General features: G+C 39.4%; 1 protein-coding gene and 1 pseudogene across 1 annotated transcript in view; both read left to right on the top strand.

Annotated features, from left to right (window-relative positions):
* Nucleotides 1-14,886, top strand: part of PSIP1 (PC4 and SFRS1 interacting protein 1) — a 35,964-nt gene extending 21,078 nt beyond the window's left edge. Inside the window, exons 10-16 of the mRNA XM_042826798.1 lie at nucleotides 430-548; nucleotides 2,852-2,907; nucleotides 4,616-4,686; nucleotides 7,365-7,466; nucleotides 7,653-7,872; nucleotides 11,406-11,517; nucleotides 14,285-14,886. Of these exons, the coding sequence (XP_042682732.1) occupies nucleotides 430-548; nucleotides 2,852-2,907; nucleotides 4,616-4,686; nucleotides 7,365-7,466; nucleotides 7,653-7,872; nucleotides 11,406-11,517; nucleotides 14,285-14,348 (744 nt within the window). The 3' untranslated portion in view covers nucleotides 14,349-14,886. The remainder of the gene's footprint in view (nucleotides 1-429; nucleotides 549-2,851; nucleotides 2,908-4,615; nucleotides 4,687-7,364; nucleotides 7,467-7,652; nucleotides 7,873-11,405; nucleotides 11,518-14,284) is intronic.
* On the top strand, nucleotides 7,879-9,804 carry LOC122164644 (annotated as a pseudogene).
* Nucleotides 14,887-15,176: the final 290 nt, after the last annotated feature.

The raw sequence follows: 15,176 nt of genomic DNA, 5'->3' as shown, positions 1-15,176 counted from the left end.
CACTTGAAGATGGATTTAATTTTTCTTTTTGTAGTGCAGAAGTTTGGTTTTTGTTTTTTTGGGGTGCATCTAAGAGAATACTTGGCTTGAAATAAGTTTTTGAAAGTCTTGACATCATCCTAGTCATCTCAATTTCTTTGCTTCCGTGGTATTCAAGATAATTTCTTCTTACTGGAGAAGGAAGGAGGGAGGAAGGAGATAATCCAGAGATAACAGTATTAGAAGGCCTCGTACTTAGAAAGCCAGTTCTCGTCAGGCTGTTCCTTGAACAGTTGCTGTAGATTAATTCTCTCTCTGTGTGTAGGCAGGTTTATATGACTCCTGAGATAAGGATTTAGTAGTCTTTCTTTTCGGTAATCTAAACACCTCTTTTCTCTTTCCAATCCCAAAAACACACACAAAAAAAAAAAAAAAAAAAAAAAAAACCAGAAGAAAAAAGGGGGAAGAAGCTTGCAGTCAACTCACAGAAGAAACATCATGAGAGGCCAGCATGAGAAAGAGGGGACAGAGAGAAAACGTAAGCAAGAGGAACAGGGAGAAAGTGAACTGTGAGTATTTTTGAAAGGATGTCTTAAGCTTGTGTGAGTACTTTGAAACCAGGAAGAGAAAGAGATACCTGTTTAAAAAAAAAAAACAACAAAAAAAAAAAAACAACCCAACGAAAAAACCATGCTGGTTTGTACTGTATTTTGTTTTTTCCATCTGTCTGTTTTTTGGTCCGTTTTAACTTCCAGTGGACAGAGTGATAAGCCCTTCTAAATCAGTGTATTCAAGTCTGGGCAGATGGGAAGAATTGAACCTAGAAATAAAGTGATGTTCATTTTTCAGTCAGTTAGAGCTTCCATGAGATGACAGCTCCTGCATTCTATTTAGACTATACATGTGAAAAGGGAAGTAAAATAGCTGCTCTGAATATTTGTCTTTACGACATTTGATTAAGAGTGATAGGATCTGTTAATCTGTGTTTATGGATTTTTTTTTTTTAATCACATCGTGGAATGTGTAGGGATTCCTAGAAAACATTTCCTTCTCTAGCAGCTGGAGCACACACTATCAGACAAAACAGAAAAAAAAAATTATTATTCTGCTCTGGCACTGCAAAGCCAGTTGACTAAGAGTACTCTGCAATCAGAAGATAAATTATCACAAATGAATCAAGCCTAAGAGTGAAGAGAAGATCCTTCCATGAACTGGAGGGGAGGGGGCAGGGCAGTAGGAGGAAATTCACTTCATTCTCAAGACCTGTCCTCAAGTGGGTAAAGAAGCCATCACTTCAAAAGCATGATGTTCCCATCCCCACAGTTGGTGGGAGGGCAGAAGAAAAGGAGAACAAGGTAAAAACTCTGAGAAGCAGGAAGAGGATAATGGTCTGCTTTGTTCATAGCTGTGCAGTTCTACTTTTTCTGACGTACATCAACAAGATTCTGGTTTAGAATTTTTGATCCTCCTGCCCTTTCTTTTCCTCCTCTTCCTGTCACTCCTATGAAAAACTAACAGTTATTTTACCTGCCCATGGGAAACCTAAATATTTCCAGCTCCAGAGATAGTAAATTGTTCTCAGCAATTCTTAATATATCACTGCTTAAATCTGGCATAAACTGATTTCTGCAGTCAACTGTCATGTATTGGTTTGGTTACAGTAATCAAGTCTCTAATTTTAAACAGCTTTTGTATTTTATGTTCTAGGGGATACTTATAGCTTAGTTTAAGAGAAATGGGAGTAGTAGTTAATTTTAATGAATGCATAATGAATTGTAGCTGGTATCTAAAAGCACAAGTCTCAATACTGATTAAAAGTAGAAGCACTTCTTTTTTGTGCTGTTTTAAGCTTTTCTGTTAATATTCAGAATATAGTCCTATCCTTCTTTGGTTGTCTTTCCCATCTGTTTTAGTCTACTTCTTCTCATGTCTGTTATAACTGCTGGATTACTATTTATGTAAGTAATAACAGTGCTTTGAACAAAAAACATTGTCTGTGCTACCAGTTGAAGTAATGGCTGTCTGTAACTTGATGGAGTATGGAAAGGAAACATAGAAGATGTAGATTTGAAGAATTTTATAGATGCATGCTGATATTTATTCATGGCATATTGAAATATACAGATTATAAAGCGAGGCTTTTAAACCTGTCGTAAGACAAGAATAGGAAATTGTAAATTGAAACAGGGTTAATACTCTTCTCTGAATAAACAAAAAGTTACACAGCTAGCTTGAAAGACTTTTGCCTGTTTCCTCTTCTTTTTGAGATGCAGATTAGCTGGGACTTACAAAAAGTTTGGTTTTGGTGAGGTAATTAGAAAGAGCCAGGAATATTTCTGTCAGGGAGACTTAAATTATCAATGATACATTGAAGTTCAGTTTTAGGATACATGCACTGTAATAACTGCACTAAAAAAAAAAATCACATTTGAACCAATTATAATAATTTTAAAAGTAAATTAATTGTAATCTTTCCCAATAGTAATGTTAAACAGTAGTGTAATTCTTTTTTTTTTTTTTTTGTCATATTAGGTGTTTTTTCCTCCATAAATAAGCTTTGTTTCTGTGCCACTTCCCCAACTTTTTACATGCAGCCAAAACAGTGCAGTTTACAAATGTTAGTTGTCTCTCTAAACTTTTAATTTTCTGCTTTTGGGGAACACTGAGATTTAACAGCAATATAATGTCAAAGTGAAAAAGAAATCATTTATTTTGGTCTTTGAAAAGTAGGGTTTAGCTCATGTTTTTTGCGTGCTAATGTTTTGAGTTACTATCTCTGTAGAACATAGCAGCTCATCTAAAATGTGGAGGGAAAAGAGACTAAAGAGCAGACTTTTACAGTATTGTAAAAACACTTTAACATTTTTGATAGGCAGAGTAAAGAAGAAGGCAAGAAAACAGAAGTTAAGAAGATGGAGAAGAAGAGAGGTTAGTTTAAAGAAGCTAAACAGAATATTGTGGGTCATCCTGAACTCTGAGAACTGACTGCCTGGATGAGATAATTACTGCTAAGGGTGAAGTTGGAGTCTCAGTCCAAATTGTTTGATCTATGACTTTCTCCTTCAGATCTGTATGACAATGCATTCTTGTTCTTCTGTGTTGTTTTCTAAGTGCATTAGAATAGTTCTCTGCTATTCTTGTTCTATTATTCAATATTTTAAATATTTTTTCAGATGATTTCTTCTGTTGGTGAACAAGAACTTCTAATTTCTTGAGTTGAATAATTTCCATTTTTGCTATAACACGATAACTGGGACCTCTTTGAGTATTTAGATATTACCTTTTACTGAGCAAGAGGCTTGCTAAGCAAGAGGCTTTTTTTTCCTAAGCAAGAGGCTTAGATTCAGATTACTGTGGTTTTGCCTACTAACCCACAGTTGCAAACTGACCTTCATCAGGATAAGACATTCCTTTTTTAGTACTCCTGTTTTTAAGAGCAATTCAAACGACTAGCTGCAGCTTGTACTATATGTATGTTACTCCAAAAGTAATGCCTCCTATTTATTTCCATAGAGAAAGAACAAGAAACACTATTTGAACAGAGCAAAGTACCAGCAAAAATACACTATTTTTCAACACGGTCACCGTCGTCAGCTATGCATTTTTACTGGTGATGAACAATAGTCTGTGTGGCCACATGGAATGTGGATTGTCTTTCATGTTGTTCTCAACACTGCTGAAACACACCACTGCCGCCATCCCACTGTACTCACATCCACTATTTGTCTCTGAAAATGTTCAGCAAGCATCAGTGAATGTCAGTGGGTGCCATTTTTTCCCATGGAGGAGCATGGAGGAACTTGGTGACACATCTTTGCTTTCTCCAGACTTTTGAGTCAGACACCACTTTGTCAGACTGCCCCTTTTCAGCCATCTGCCGCACAGCAACAATGTGTAAGAAAATAGTGTTGGGAGCATTCAGCCTCAACTGCCATACACCACCAACATCCACCTCTGGCATTGTAGGCCAACATAATGAAATAGGAGGCATTACTTCCTGGGCAGTCCTTGCATGGGCTGCAAGCAGTTCTACTTTTGGCAGAGGGGGGAAAATAGTTATCTAAACTCATCCAAGATTGGCTGGATTTAAATTCTGATTGCCTGCAGTGTACTTCGAAGCATGTACCACTACATATGGGTTAAAAAAAAAAAAAAAACAAAAAAAAAAAAAAAGCATTCAGTACACAAAATTGGACATGAACGCTTCTCCTTTCAACCTGTCAAGCAGCTACAAGCCACTTTACTTGCGTTTTCAAATATGTCTAACTTGCAAAAAACAAATGCAGTAATATCCAGATAGTTCTCACAATTAGTAATTGTTAATATTTACTGAAACTTACTTTTAATTTGACAGAGGATGATATCCCAAAAGTGAAATTGAAAATTATTTTCAACTTATAACTTCTAAGGTGAAAACTATATAGGTTGCTACTTGTGTCCAATTAAAAAAAGAAACAAAAAGAATCACATCTGTAAGTAAATACATCACAAGGGTTATGTGTGCATGGTCGTCTGAAGTAGGCTGCTTGTCCATTTTTCCTCCTTCTCTGTGATATTTGGATTTGTATTAAGGTTTCTACAAACACAAAGTTGATGAGATTATCAAATATTCATGCGTACTGTTTTTAATCTTCAGAAACATCAATGGATTCTAGGCTTCAGAGGATACATGCAGAGATTAAAAACTCCCTGAAAATTGATAATCTTGTAAGTATATGCATCTTTTAACTTACACATAAAATTCCAATTAATTGGCATACATGTTTATTTTTAATTACTATTCTGAGAATTAAAGGATTTTTTTTCACTTTGAAAGAGAACTGTGCTCTTTAAATGGGGCTGCTATAGATCCTAAGATATAGAGCCAGTAAGTAAAATCAATTTTGTTTAAAAATACTTAATCATAAGTTATCTGCCAGAAAAATTTAGAGTTCTGACAAGTGAGCTGTCTATGCTAGCTCAGCCTGAGCTGTGCAGGAGCACCAGGAAGCAGTGAGCGTGGTGGTTGGCAGACTACTTGGTGTAAGGGGTGGTATCATTATCTGCTTTTCTTGCTTGTTGTTTGCTGCTGCTTGGGAGCTCTAGATTTGGAACAGTACTGACAGATGGCTGAGGCTTGTCTGACTCTCAGGCTATTCATTAGCAGCTGCTGTTTTTCCATGTTGGGCACCAGTGTTACAGCCAAGGGAGATTTACAAGGGTCAGGCATGTCTGTGTGGCTTTGAGAGTGATGGTTAAGTGCATGGGGACCCAGGTGGTAGTCTCTATCCTCCTAATGAGGGGAAAGGGCTTGTGAAGGAATGGATTGATTCTGTGGATTAGCACTTAGTTCTGGAGGTGATGTAAGCAACAGGATTTGGTTGCTCTGATGATGGGAACTATATGAAGGTCAAGGACTGCAAGAGTCAAGAGGATCTACCTGAATAACGGGAAAGTTACCACTGCCAAAAGGCTACCTGGGCTGGTTAAAGAAATTAAAACCATAAACAGCAGTGAAAGAAAAAGTGAAGAAATGATGTAACAGGATGGGAATATATAATGGAGGGTGATGTGGACAGAACTGACCTTGTAGTGATGTCATTTTAGTACTGTTTTGCTGACTTACAAGTAAGTGAATAGAAATGAGGGAGTGCCAACAACACATTATGAAGAAGGCTTTACATTTTTTGGTAGGGTTAGCACAACTGGATGCCTCTCTGAAGTGCATGCAGGCTAATGCATATGCACTGAGGAATTTAAAAATTAGATGTCTGCAGTTGTTGGTCTCTGATGTTGTTGGGATCACAGAAATTTGCTGGAATAGTTCATGGGACTGGAATGTTCATATGGGTGGACAGAGGCTTTTGTGGAAGGACAGGTGCCAGGGAGACAAGACAGGAAATATCGGGGAGAAACTAGTAGGAGTACTTGGGATCTCTGCACTGAGACTGATAAGACAGCTAAGAAATTATAGTCAAGATCAATAGCTGGATATCTAAATGAGGATGATAGTGTCAAAGAATCTGCTGCAGATCACCAGCTGAGGAAGCACAGAGTGGATTCTTGAAGTAGGTGAAGGATACCTTAGGTTCAAAGTTTCTGGTACTTGTAAGACCACCCTCACATATAATGGAGTTCAACACATTGTTTACATAACCATCCAATAAATTTCTGGAGTGTGAGAATTACCTGACATAGGATCAATGAGTTTACAAGAGAAGACACCTTTGTGGACCTGGTTCCTAGTGAAGGAACTAATCAGGTACAAAGATTGAGGGCTATCTTGAATAGTAATGGTGGAGTTCAGGATCCTGGGAAAAGGGAGCCTGACAAAAAGGATCAAAACTGTGGACTCGAGAGCAGACTTTGGTCTATGAAGGGACCTGCTTGGAAGAATCCCTTGGGAGCTCTTCCAGGAGAGAAAAGGGGAACAAGAGATCTGACTGATTCGCAGGAATTGGCCTCCTTCAGATTGGTCCATCTTGCTGAGCAAGAACATGAATAAATGGGGCAGGAAGGCGGCATGGATGAAAAGGTTGCTGCTGACTAAAATCAGACACAAAAAGCAAGCATACAGGAAGTGAAAGCAGGAATGAGTGACCGGGGAGGAATATGACACTGTCAAAGCGTAGGTGGCTGGGCTTTTAAAAGGAAAGCCCAAATCCACCTGGAATAGAATCTGGAGTGAAACACAAGCTTCATCATATATATCACCAGCAAAAAGTAGTCTGTACAGTGTAGGCTTGCTGCTGAGTGGGCTAGGGAATCTATTGGGAAAAAACAAACGAGAAGGAATCATGAAAAGGAAATCAAGTGGGATTTGATGTGGAGTAAACCCAAGAATGCTGGGGATGCTGCACGTCACTGTGCATCCACTCCAGTTAGCCTTTGAAAATTCCTGTTTAGGGGGAAGTTTCTGGGGACTGCAAGAAAACTTGAATATTTCTAACTGCCCTGTATAGTGTCATTCATCAAGCTTGTGACTGAATAATCTATGAAGATACAGTTCTGTCTGTCAGAAGCAGTCCACTCTGTTTGTTTTCTTTCTTAGTGGCAGGTCGCTTGTGAAAAACTGTGAATGAGAAACGCTGAATATTTGGAGAACAGCTTTAGGTAATCTAGTACTAGAATTATAAAAGGACCAGAGAGTTTGTATAATGGAAGTATGAAGTTGGGTTTTTTGTTAGTTTAAGTTATTCAAATGACATGCTTTTGGTATACAAATACTACTACTTGCATTTCAACTTTTTGTGCTTGCAAGCTTGATGGTAGAGATTGTTACAGAATTAAAAAGTAAAATTAAGGATTTTGTAAGAAATTATTTAATATGGAAGTGAATTCAGTATAGCTTATGGAGAATTACTGACACTTGAATGAAGTCGTCAGACTAATATATTTATCTGCAGGATGTGAACAGGTGTATTGAGGCTCTTGATGAATTGGCATCTCTTCAAGTCTCAATGCAGCAGGCTCAGAAACATACAGAGATGATTCTGACACTCAAGAAGGTAAGATCTGCAGTATTACTTAAGTACATAGTATTTTAAATTCACGTGTTGCGTACTCCTCTCAGAGAGTATAGAAGTCTGTTCTCCTTTCAAGGTAAAATGGGAATTTTGTCTAGCATTTGGTGAATTTTACACAAGTATTTAAGTACTTAAGTGAAGCTACTTCTTTTATCGCTTTGATTACAGATACGGAAGTTCAAAGTTAGCCAAGTTATCATGGAGAAATCTACAATGCTGTATAACAAGTTCAAGACCATGTTTCTGGTAGGAGAAGGAGATTCTGTTCTCTCTCAAGTACTAAATAAATCACTTGCAGAGCAGAAGCAGCATGAGGAAGCCAATAAAACCAAGGAGCAGTGGAAGAAAGGAACAAACAAAAAAAATGAGAAGGAAAAGGACCAAACAGGTAAGTGTTTTCAGTTTCTAATATTAAATTTTAATATTAAAGATCCATATTAGCCAGTATTGAGATAAACAGTGTTCTGTATTTTTCTTCATGTAGCAAGACAATGCAGTAGAAGTTCTTTTTGTAAATCTTTAACTTGAAGCAAAATGAATTTGCAATTCATATTTAAACCTAAAGTTACACTCCTCAAGAACTTATTCCAAACAACCTCTCCTGTAATTCCAAAGCAAAACATGTAGTCATCACAGAAAGTGAAGTCAAAGCAGGATTTTTCACTTTACAGTAATAGAGCCTATACATAAAACCATTAAGATTGGAAAGGCCATTAAGATCATTGAGTCCAGCAATCAACCCATGCCTGTGACAGCTCTAAACAGTGTCCAGAAGTGCCACATCTACATGACTCTTGAAAACCTCCAGGGACACTGGTTCTACCACCTCTGTGGACACTGTGTTCCAATACCTCACCACTCTTTCTGAGAAGAAATTTTTCCTGATAATCAAGCTGAACCTCCCCAGGCACAACTGAAGGCCATTTACTTCTTATCCTAAAAGCAGTTACCTGGGAAAACGGCCGACTCCTGCCTTGCTACTACCTCCTTTCAGGGAGGATTTCATGGCCACCTGGGCACACTGCTGGCTGCTTCAAACATATAGGACTGCATAGAGCTTTTATAACTGAAGTGAAGGACTTTGCACTTGGTGTTGTTAAAGCTCAAGCAGTTGGCTTTAGCCTGTTGATGAGCCTGTCCAGATCCCTCTGAAGGGCCTTCCTACCCCCAGACAGATGGATACTTCCTCCCAACTTGTTGTCACCTGCAAAATTTACTGAGGGCTCATTCAATCCCCTTGTCCAGATCATCAGTAATGATATTGAACAGGGCAGGCCCCAGTACTGACCCCTGAGGAACACCACTAATGACTGGTCACCAGCTGGATTTAACTCAGTTTACCACCACTCTCTGGGACTGGCCATGCAGCCTGTTTTGTTGTGGACTGCCAGCTGTTCCAGGAAAAGGCTGTGGAAGATTAAGTCAAAAGCTTTGCTAAAGTCCAGGTATATTGCATTCACTGCCTTCCCCTCATCCATTAGATGGGTCGCCTGGTTATAGAAGGAGATTTTGCTGGTCAAGCAGGACCTGCCTTTCATGAACTCATGCTAACTAGGCCTCGTTCCCTAGTTATCCTGCATATTTCACATAATTGCAGTCAAGATGATGCGTAATTTTCCTGTTTATGACCGTTGCATGCAGACAATACCAGAGCTGTGGTATGGTTGACAGGTATGGCAGGGTTTGGTGTGGCCCAGCCCAGTTCCATCCACTTTGGCCTGCTCTGCAGTGCTCATCTTGAGTACGCCCAGCTGTACATGGTAGAGCCTGGAGAGCTCGCTGCAGCAGCATGCTGGCCCTTCTCAGTGAGCTGCTGGACTCACTCCAGGTGCTCTTCTGGGAGGAGGAGATGGTGCTGACTCTAGTGGGGCTACAGCTGACAAAGACTGCCTTCATCAGTGTCATTGTGTGTGAGCGGTTCAACAAAGACACAGTCTCAAAGGTAGGCTTCAGTATGAGGAGAACCTCAAAGGGAATGTAGGTGACCAGCTACTTTCACAGCATGTGAGAGCCATACTACTGTGGAGTGAGAGCTATGGTGTATATAGTGACTGTTGCTGCCGAGGAGAAGCTCAAGGCCTTGAAGAATGAACTTCACAACCTGTGAGACACACTGCAGCTCCAGAGCATCCCAGTCCTGGTACATGATCAAGGGAGATCTCTCTGGTGCCTGGGATGAGAAAGAGCTCAGTTGAGAAGATGAGCCCGTCTGCCATGCAGAACTGAGGTTCGTTGCTACTCCATGTCCTGCAAACAAAAGGAAAGCATAAACATTACCCTGCAGTGGCTTATTCAGCACTAGAAGTCCAGAAGAAGTTGAGATCCCATGGACTGCAGCTCATACCGGGATGATGACATTGTACAAGCCCATATCCCCTTCTGCTCTGTGCATCCAGCTCTCTCTAGATGGATATTTATAGGTGACCTCAGACTCCACTCACATTTAGGTGGAGCCTTTCTTTTTATTATAAAGGAAATGTCCGACTCTGCCCTCCTTCCCTTTCCTCTCTCTTCTTGCCATTTTGGCACTGCCTGTTGTTGTCTGTGTATACAGCGTGTGTGTGTATTTTTATATATGTAAAACTAGTATATACACATATGTGCGTATGCATATATTTAAGCACTAGCACTATTACACTCAGCCCTGTGAGCTGTAGGAAGGCAGTGAGCTCGCTGAGGTCAGCAGTTGTTGGAAATAAGGTCGGTAGTAGACAGCAGGCCCAGGAATGGTCTGGGTAGGGCTACAGACAGGTTCCCCAGGGCTCTTCACACCTTCCTGGGAGCCTGTCAGAAGGGCAGCACCCCAGGAGTGTGGGGAGCATGCCTCTGCCGCTTTTCTCCAGGCTTCATCCCCCATGGGCAGTGTTTGTGGGGGCAGTGTCAAACAACCTTCCCCCCTCTACTCACTGCCTTCAGTACTTTGCCTGCACCTTCCTCCTGTGCCCAGCCTGGGCTGTATCTTACCGCACGTTCCCAGCTGTACTGCTCCACGAGGGCAGTGACTTGAGGGGCTGGTGATGCTGGTGGAGAGCAAGGCTTAACCTTGTCCTCTCTGCCCCAGCTGCCCCTGGAGGCTCCTTATCTGCCTGATCATCTAGTTTCAACCCCCTGCTGTGAGCTGATTGCCACCCACCAGCTCAGAAGGTCAGGCTGCCCAGAGCCCCATCCAAACTGGCCTTGAATGCCTCCAGGGATGGGGCACACACAGCTTCTCTGGACAGCCTGTGCCAAGGCCTCTCCACACTCATAATACAGAATTTTTTTCCTAATGTGTAATTTAAATTTACATTCTTTCAGTTTGAAGTTGTTACCCTTGTCCTGTTGCTACATTCCTTGATGAAGTGTTCCTCCTCATCTTTGCTGCTGGCCCCCTTTAAGTGCTGGAAGACTGCAGGAATGTCTCCTCAAAGCCTTCTCTTCTCCAGGCTGATCAAGCCCAAATTACTTAACCTCTGCTCTGTAAGGAAGGAGCTTCAGCCCCCTGATACCCTTGTGACCATCTCTGGACACACCCCACCAGGTCCATGTTCTTGTTCTGGGGGCCACAGAGATGATGTGCTGCTGCAGGTGGGATCACATGAAGTACCTACCTGAGGTAGAGTGATGAACAGAATGCACTGCTGAAGAGTATTTTCTCACTTACCAGAATATATATTATTGTTTGTAGCCAGGAACCTGAAATCTCCAGGAATTTATTTCCCATCAGGAAAATTGTGATGAAACTCGTTACGGTGAATTTCCAGAAGCTGAAACACTATTTGGTATTTGTTTGTTTTGCATTATTTCAGCTGTTAGTTATTAAGGTGAGGAGAAAACATTTACAGTGTGGGAATTTGAAGGTAAGAAATTAATCTGGGGTTTCTTACAGCAGAGTTTTATTGTCTGCTGTATTGATTGTTCCTCTACTCTTTCATTATAAAGGTTCAAAGATTCTGAATGGAGGGCCTGAAACTCAGGACGCCAATCAATCACAGCACAATGGAGAGAATGGTGAAGAAAAGAAAGATAAACATGAAGTTGGTAGTAAGAAAAAGTGAGTTAATGACTTTAATGAGCTAAGGATTTGTTCTGTTACAGTAAAATGATGCAAATAGAATATGAATAGATTTAACACCTTGCATGATGTTTAGTTTCTTCACATTTTTTCTCAAAAAATTTTTCTCTTTTTCAAAGAATGATGAAATTTTATTTTTGAAATCACTGCTGTTGAGGAGATTGAAGTAAGTAAAGTATGGATTATCTTCTTAGGAGAAAAACAGCAGGCAGTGAGACAGAGGAAGGTACTGACTTTTTATTGTATTTCAGAGTACTCAAATTATGTCTGAACCAAACATTACAGAAACAAATGAAATTCATCAAATGTTTTTCTCCTGTAGGGATTTCTTCTGATCAGCAGCCAAACCTCTTAAATTAGTGGTGGAATAGGATATCCTGAGTTGAAACAGACTCACAGGGCTTGAATCCTAACACCTGGCTCACCTGAAATTCAAACCATTTTTCTGTGAGCACTGTCCACGTGTTTCTTGACCACTGCCCCTAGGAGCCTGTTCAGTACCTGACTTTCTTCCTGTTCAAGAACCTCTTCCTAAAGCCCATCCCAACTCTGATGCAGCTCTGTGCCATTCCCTTGAGTCCTTCACTGTTACCATTATTGGCTAAATGCAAGTAAACTGTGGGCTAGAGTTGAAACTTCTAACGTTTTAGAGCTCGTCATTACAGCAGTTGATACGTTTACATTTTCTAAATGAGAAGCCATAGGAATGTTTGAATTTGAATTGATTGAATTTCAGATACTTTCCTCCTGAATATTTGAATCTTAGCCTCACTGAAAATGCAGTTCAGACTCTTGTAGAACACAAGAAATAATAAAATTTAGTAGGGACAGGGGGAGAGCCAAAGCCACAGTTTACCCTTAACGCAGAATACCAGTTTGGTTCTTTCATGTGCACTTCTGTACTTGTTCTCAAGGGATTCTTTTTGTCTAGCAGTATGTATTACTGCAAGCTTTCCTCTCATTACCTTTTTCATACAGTTAGGAGGAACTGCAGTTGCCTGGCATTCTTCTGGCTATACTTCTAATAGAAACTGCAAAAATGAGCATAATATTGACAATTTAGTGTTGGAAGAACTAAATATGGTGTTGAAAGGTTGTTTTCGTTTTTTTTTTTTTTTAATGCAAAATTGATTTTAGCTGAGAGATACCCTTGAAATTAATGCTGTCTTTTTACACACCCTTCAGAAATGACATTTGGTTATTCTCAGCTAGTGACAAGAATCTCACATCATTGGCCTCCAACAAGCTGCACCTTAAGGGAATGTAATCAAGGCAATGAGTGCAGGTTCCCAGCACAACTTACAGAGTAAAATATGCTGCTTTAATGGGAGATGTGAACATAGATGTTGCACTTCACTAGTACCATACTGAGTTACTTGAAATCAATAGCAAATCAGTTTAGTTGTCCAGAGAGTGTATTTGTAGAAGTATTTAGAAATTAATGATTACTTAAGTGGTTCCCCAAGGTACACATTTTTTCATTGCCTGTTTCTTTTCTTTCTCCTTCCAAGCTTAATAACAAATACCTTCCAATGGCAAAAAAAAAAGATAATCTTAGATTTCACTTTATATTTGCTATTAGAAGAAAAAGAGGAAGAATATTTGAGTGCATGCTTGATGCTATAGTGGGAGAAAAAAAGCTTACAGCAGCTACTTCACAAACTTAAATGACAAGCGTGGATCAGGCTGCTGAATATAGTAGTTTCAGAATAAGCACCACAGAGACCACACAATTTAAATTTTAATACTTCAGTAATTGTGACTTTATATGTAGGACTTGCAAATACATATTCCACGAATGAGTTACTTTGGGGTCACGTGTTCTGCCAATAAAGATTTGTCTCTTGAAGTGTTTGTAGTGTTTGCTGTGGCCTTGAACTGCACATTCCCCAACACTTCCTTAACCTTTGTAAACAAAGAAATCAATCATATTCTGTTTAAAACCTTGCACAGCTTCTGTTAACAAGCAATGAACATAAAACAGAACTTGTAAAACCTCTTACGAATGCCTTGGATGGAGAAAAGCATCTGCATACCTGTCTCAATTCAAGAAAGCTACATACTGGTACAGTTTTCTGTTTTTTAGAAGTGAAGCTCGTACTCAAAATAACCAGAAATACATGAATGTTCAAAGTGCAGTCCCCACTCCTGAATATAAGCATGTAATTTATAAACTTCTCAATTGCGAGCCTGCATGTTCAGTTCTGAATTTTGTTCCTTTTGTAAATAAGAAGCTAGACACATTCAGACCCTTCTGAAGACAGAAGCTGTCTAATACTTCTGTAGTGATTTTGTACTTAATAACCAGTTTCTGTTGGTAGAATCATATGGTGCTTCCCAAGGTTTCCTCAGCCTTGGAGCCACCAGCAAGAGCAGTAACATGTTAAATGTGCATCTGAAGTGCAGAGAAAAAAGCTAGACTGCTTTTCCATCTGAGTTGATATGCTTGGCACTGGACTCTGCAGGATTGCCTGAAGAGAACCCAAACTGACCTTTGAATGGCTGCTCCTCCTCACAGCTCTTCATACTCATTCGTGTGGTATCGGTTTCTGCTACCTTAGCTTCATGTCTGGGGACAGTCCACTTAAAAGAGGGCACACAGTTGGTATCTGTACCTTCTTCAATTTCCACGCTTCATCTGCAGAATTTGTATTGATATAATTTAATCTGTATTTAAAATAGCAGGTGTAAGACTTGCTTTTGGCATTTTTTCATGGTCGCTAATGTTCTTTTATTGTAATTCTAGGACGTGTGGTGAAGAGAAAGAGCTTGAAAAAACAGCAAAAGAATCTGCCTTTGAAAACAAATGACACCACTGGAGTTGTTTTGTTTTTCTAATTCGAATTGAATTGCGTTTGAAATCTATAGACTGCTGAAAGTTTTAAATAATTTTATAAGCATAGTATTTTAAAATGTTTTTGGGTTTTTTGGTTGGTGGGTTTTTTTTGTTTTTTTTTTTTTTTGGTGGAATAAAAACCCCTTTAATCTTGGTTTGAAAGTATTTAAACACTTGCCAATAGTTTTGTCCAGTATTAACAGGTAACACATTTCAAAATACAAAATTTCCACTTAGAAGAGAAACTTAGAAATTCCTATATGTTACAGGACTTAGAGTTGTAGTATATTTTTATCTGACTACTGTATGTTTGTCTAGTTAGTAGCAGGGAAAAGTAAATACTTTTAACTGCTTAATTGCTTCATTTGTATAAAACCTGTCTTCCTATGATACTGACCTTTGTTTGTGCATAGTTTTTCAGCTCTTGTGGGGATATCTCTTTAGCGTGTTTTGTAGGAGCTGGAAGCAGCATTTTTATAGCTATTAAAATGTTAATGTGGAAGTTTACTTAATCACTTTTCTAAAGACGTTCAGTTCTTGCAAAACTCACTGTGCCAACTTACTGCAATGTGACTTCATGGTATGCTTTTGGTATGATAAGTATACTAGAAAGAAGTACTGTGTTTTGACCAAGGCTGTCGATGCACACTGATTGGAAAACACTGTCTTCAACAATTTCTAAAATTAAAGAATTTAAAGTGATAAAGAGAGATTTGTTCTTAATACAAACTTACAAAAACTGAAACATTCCTAGGAGCTACGCATACTTAAGTTTTAGTACTGTTTCAGTCCACAGAGCTTT

This window comes from Centrocercus urophasianus, unplaced genomic scaffold, assembly GCF_019232065.1.
Source record: "Centrocercus urophasianus isolate 14NV4802_14NV808 unplaced genomic scaffold, USGS_Curo_1.0 seq_27, whole genome shotgun sequence".
Classification (NCBI taxonomy): Eukaryota; Metazoa; Chordata; class Aves; order Galliformes; family Phasianidae; genus Centrocercus; species Centrocercus urophasianus.
Note: the sequence above shows the minus strand (reverse complement) of the source record. Positions and strands in the feature narration are given on the sequence as shown.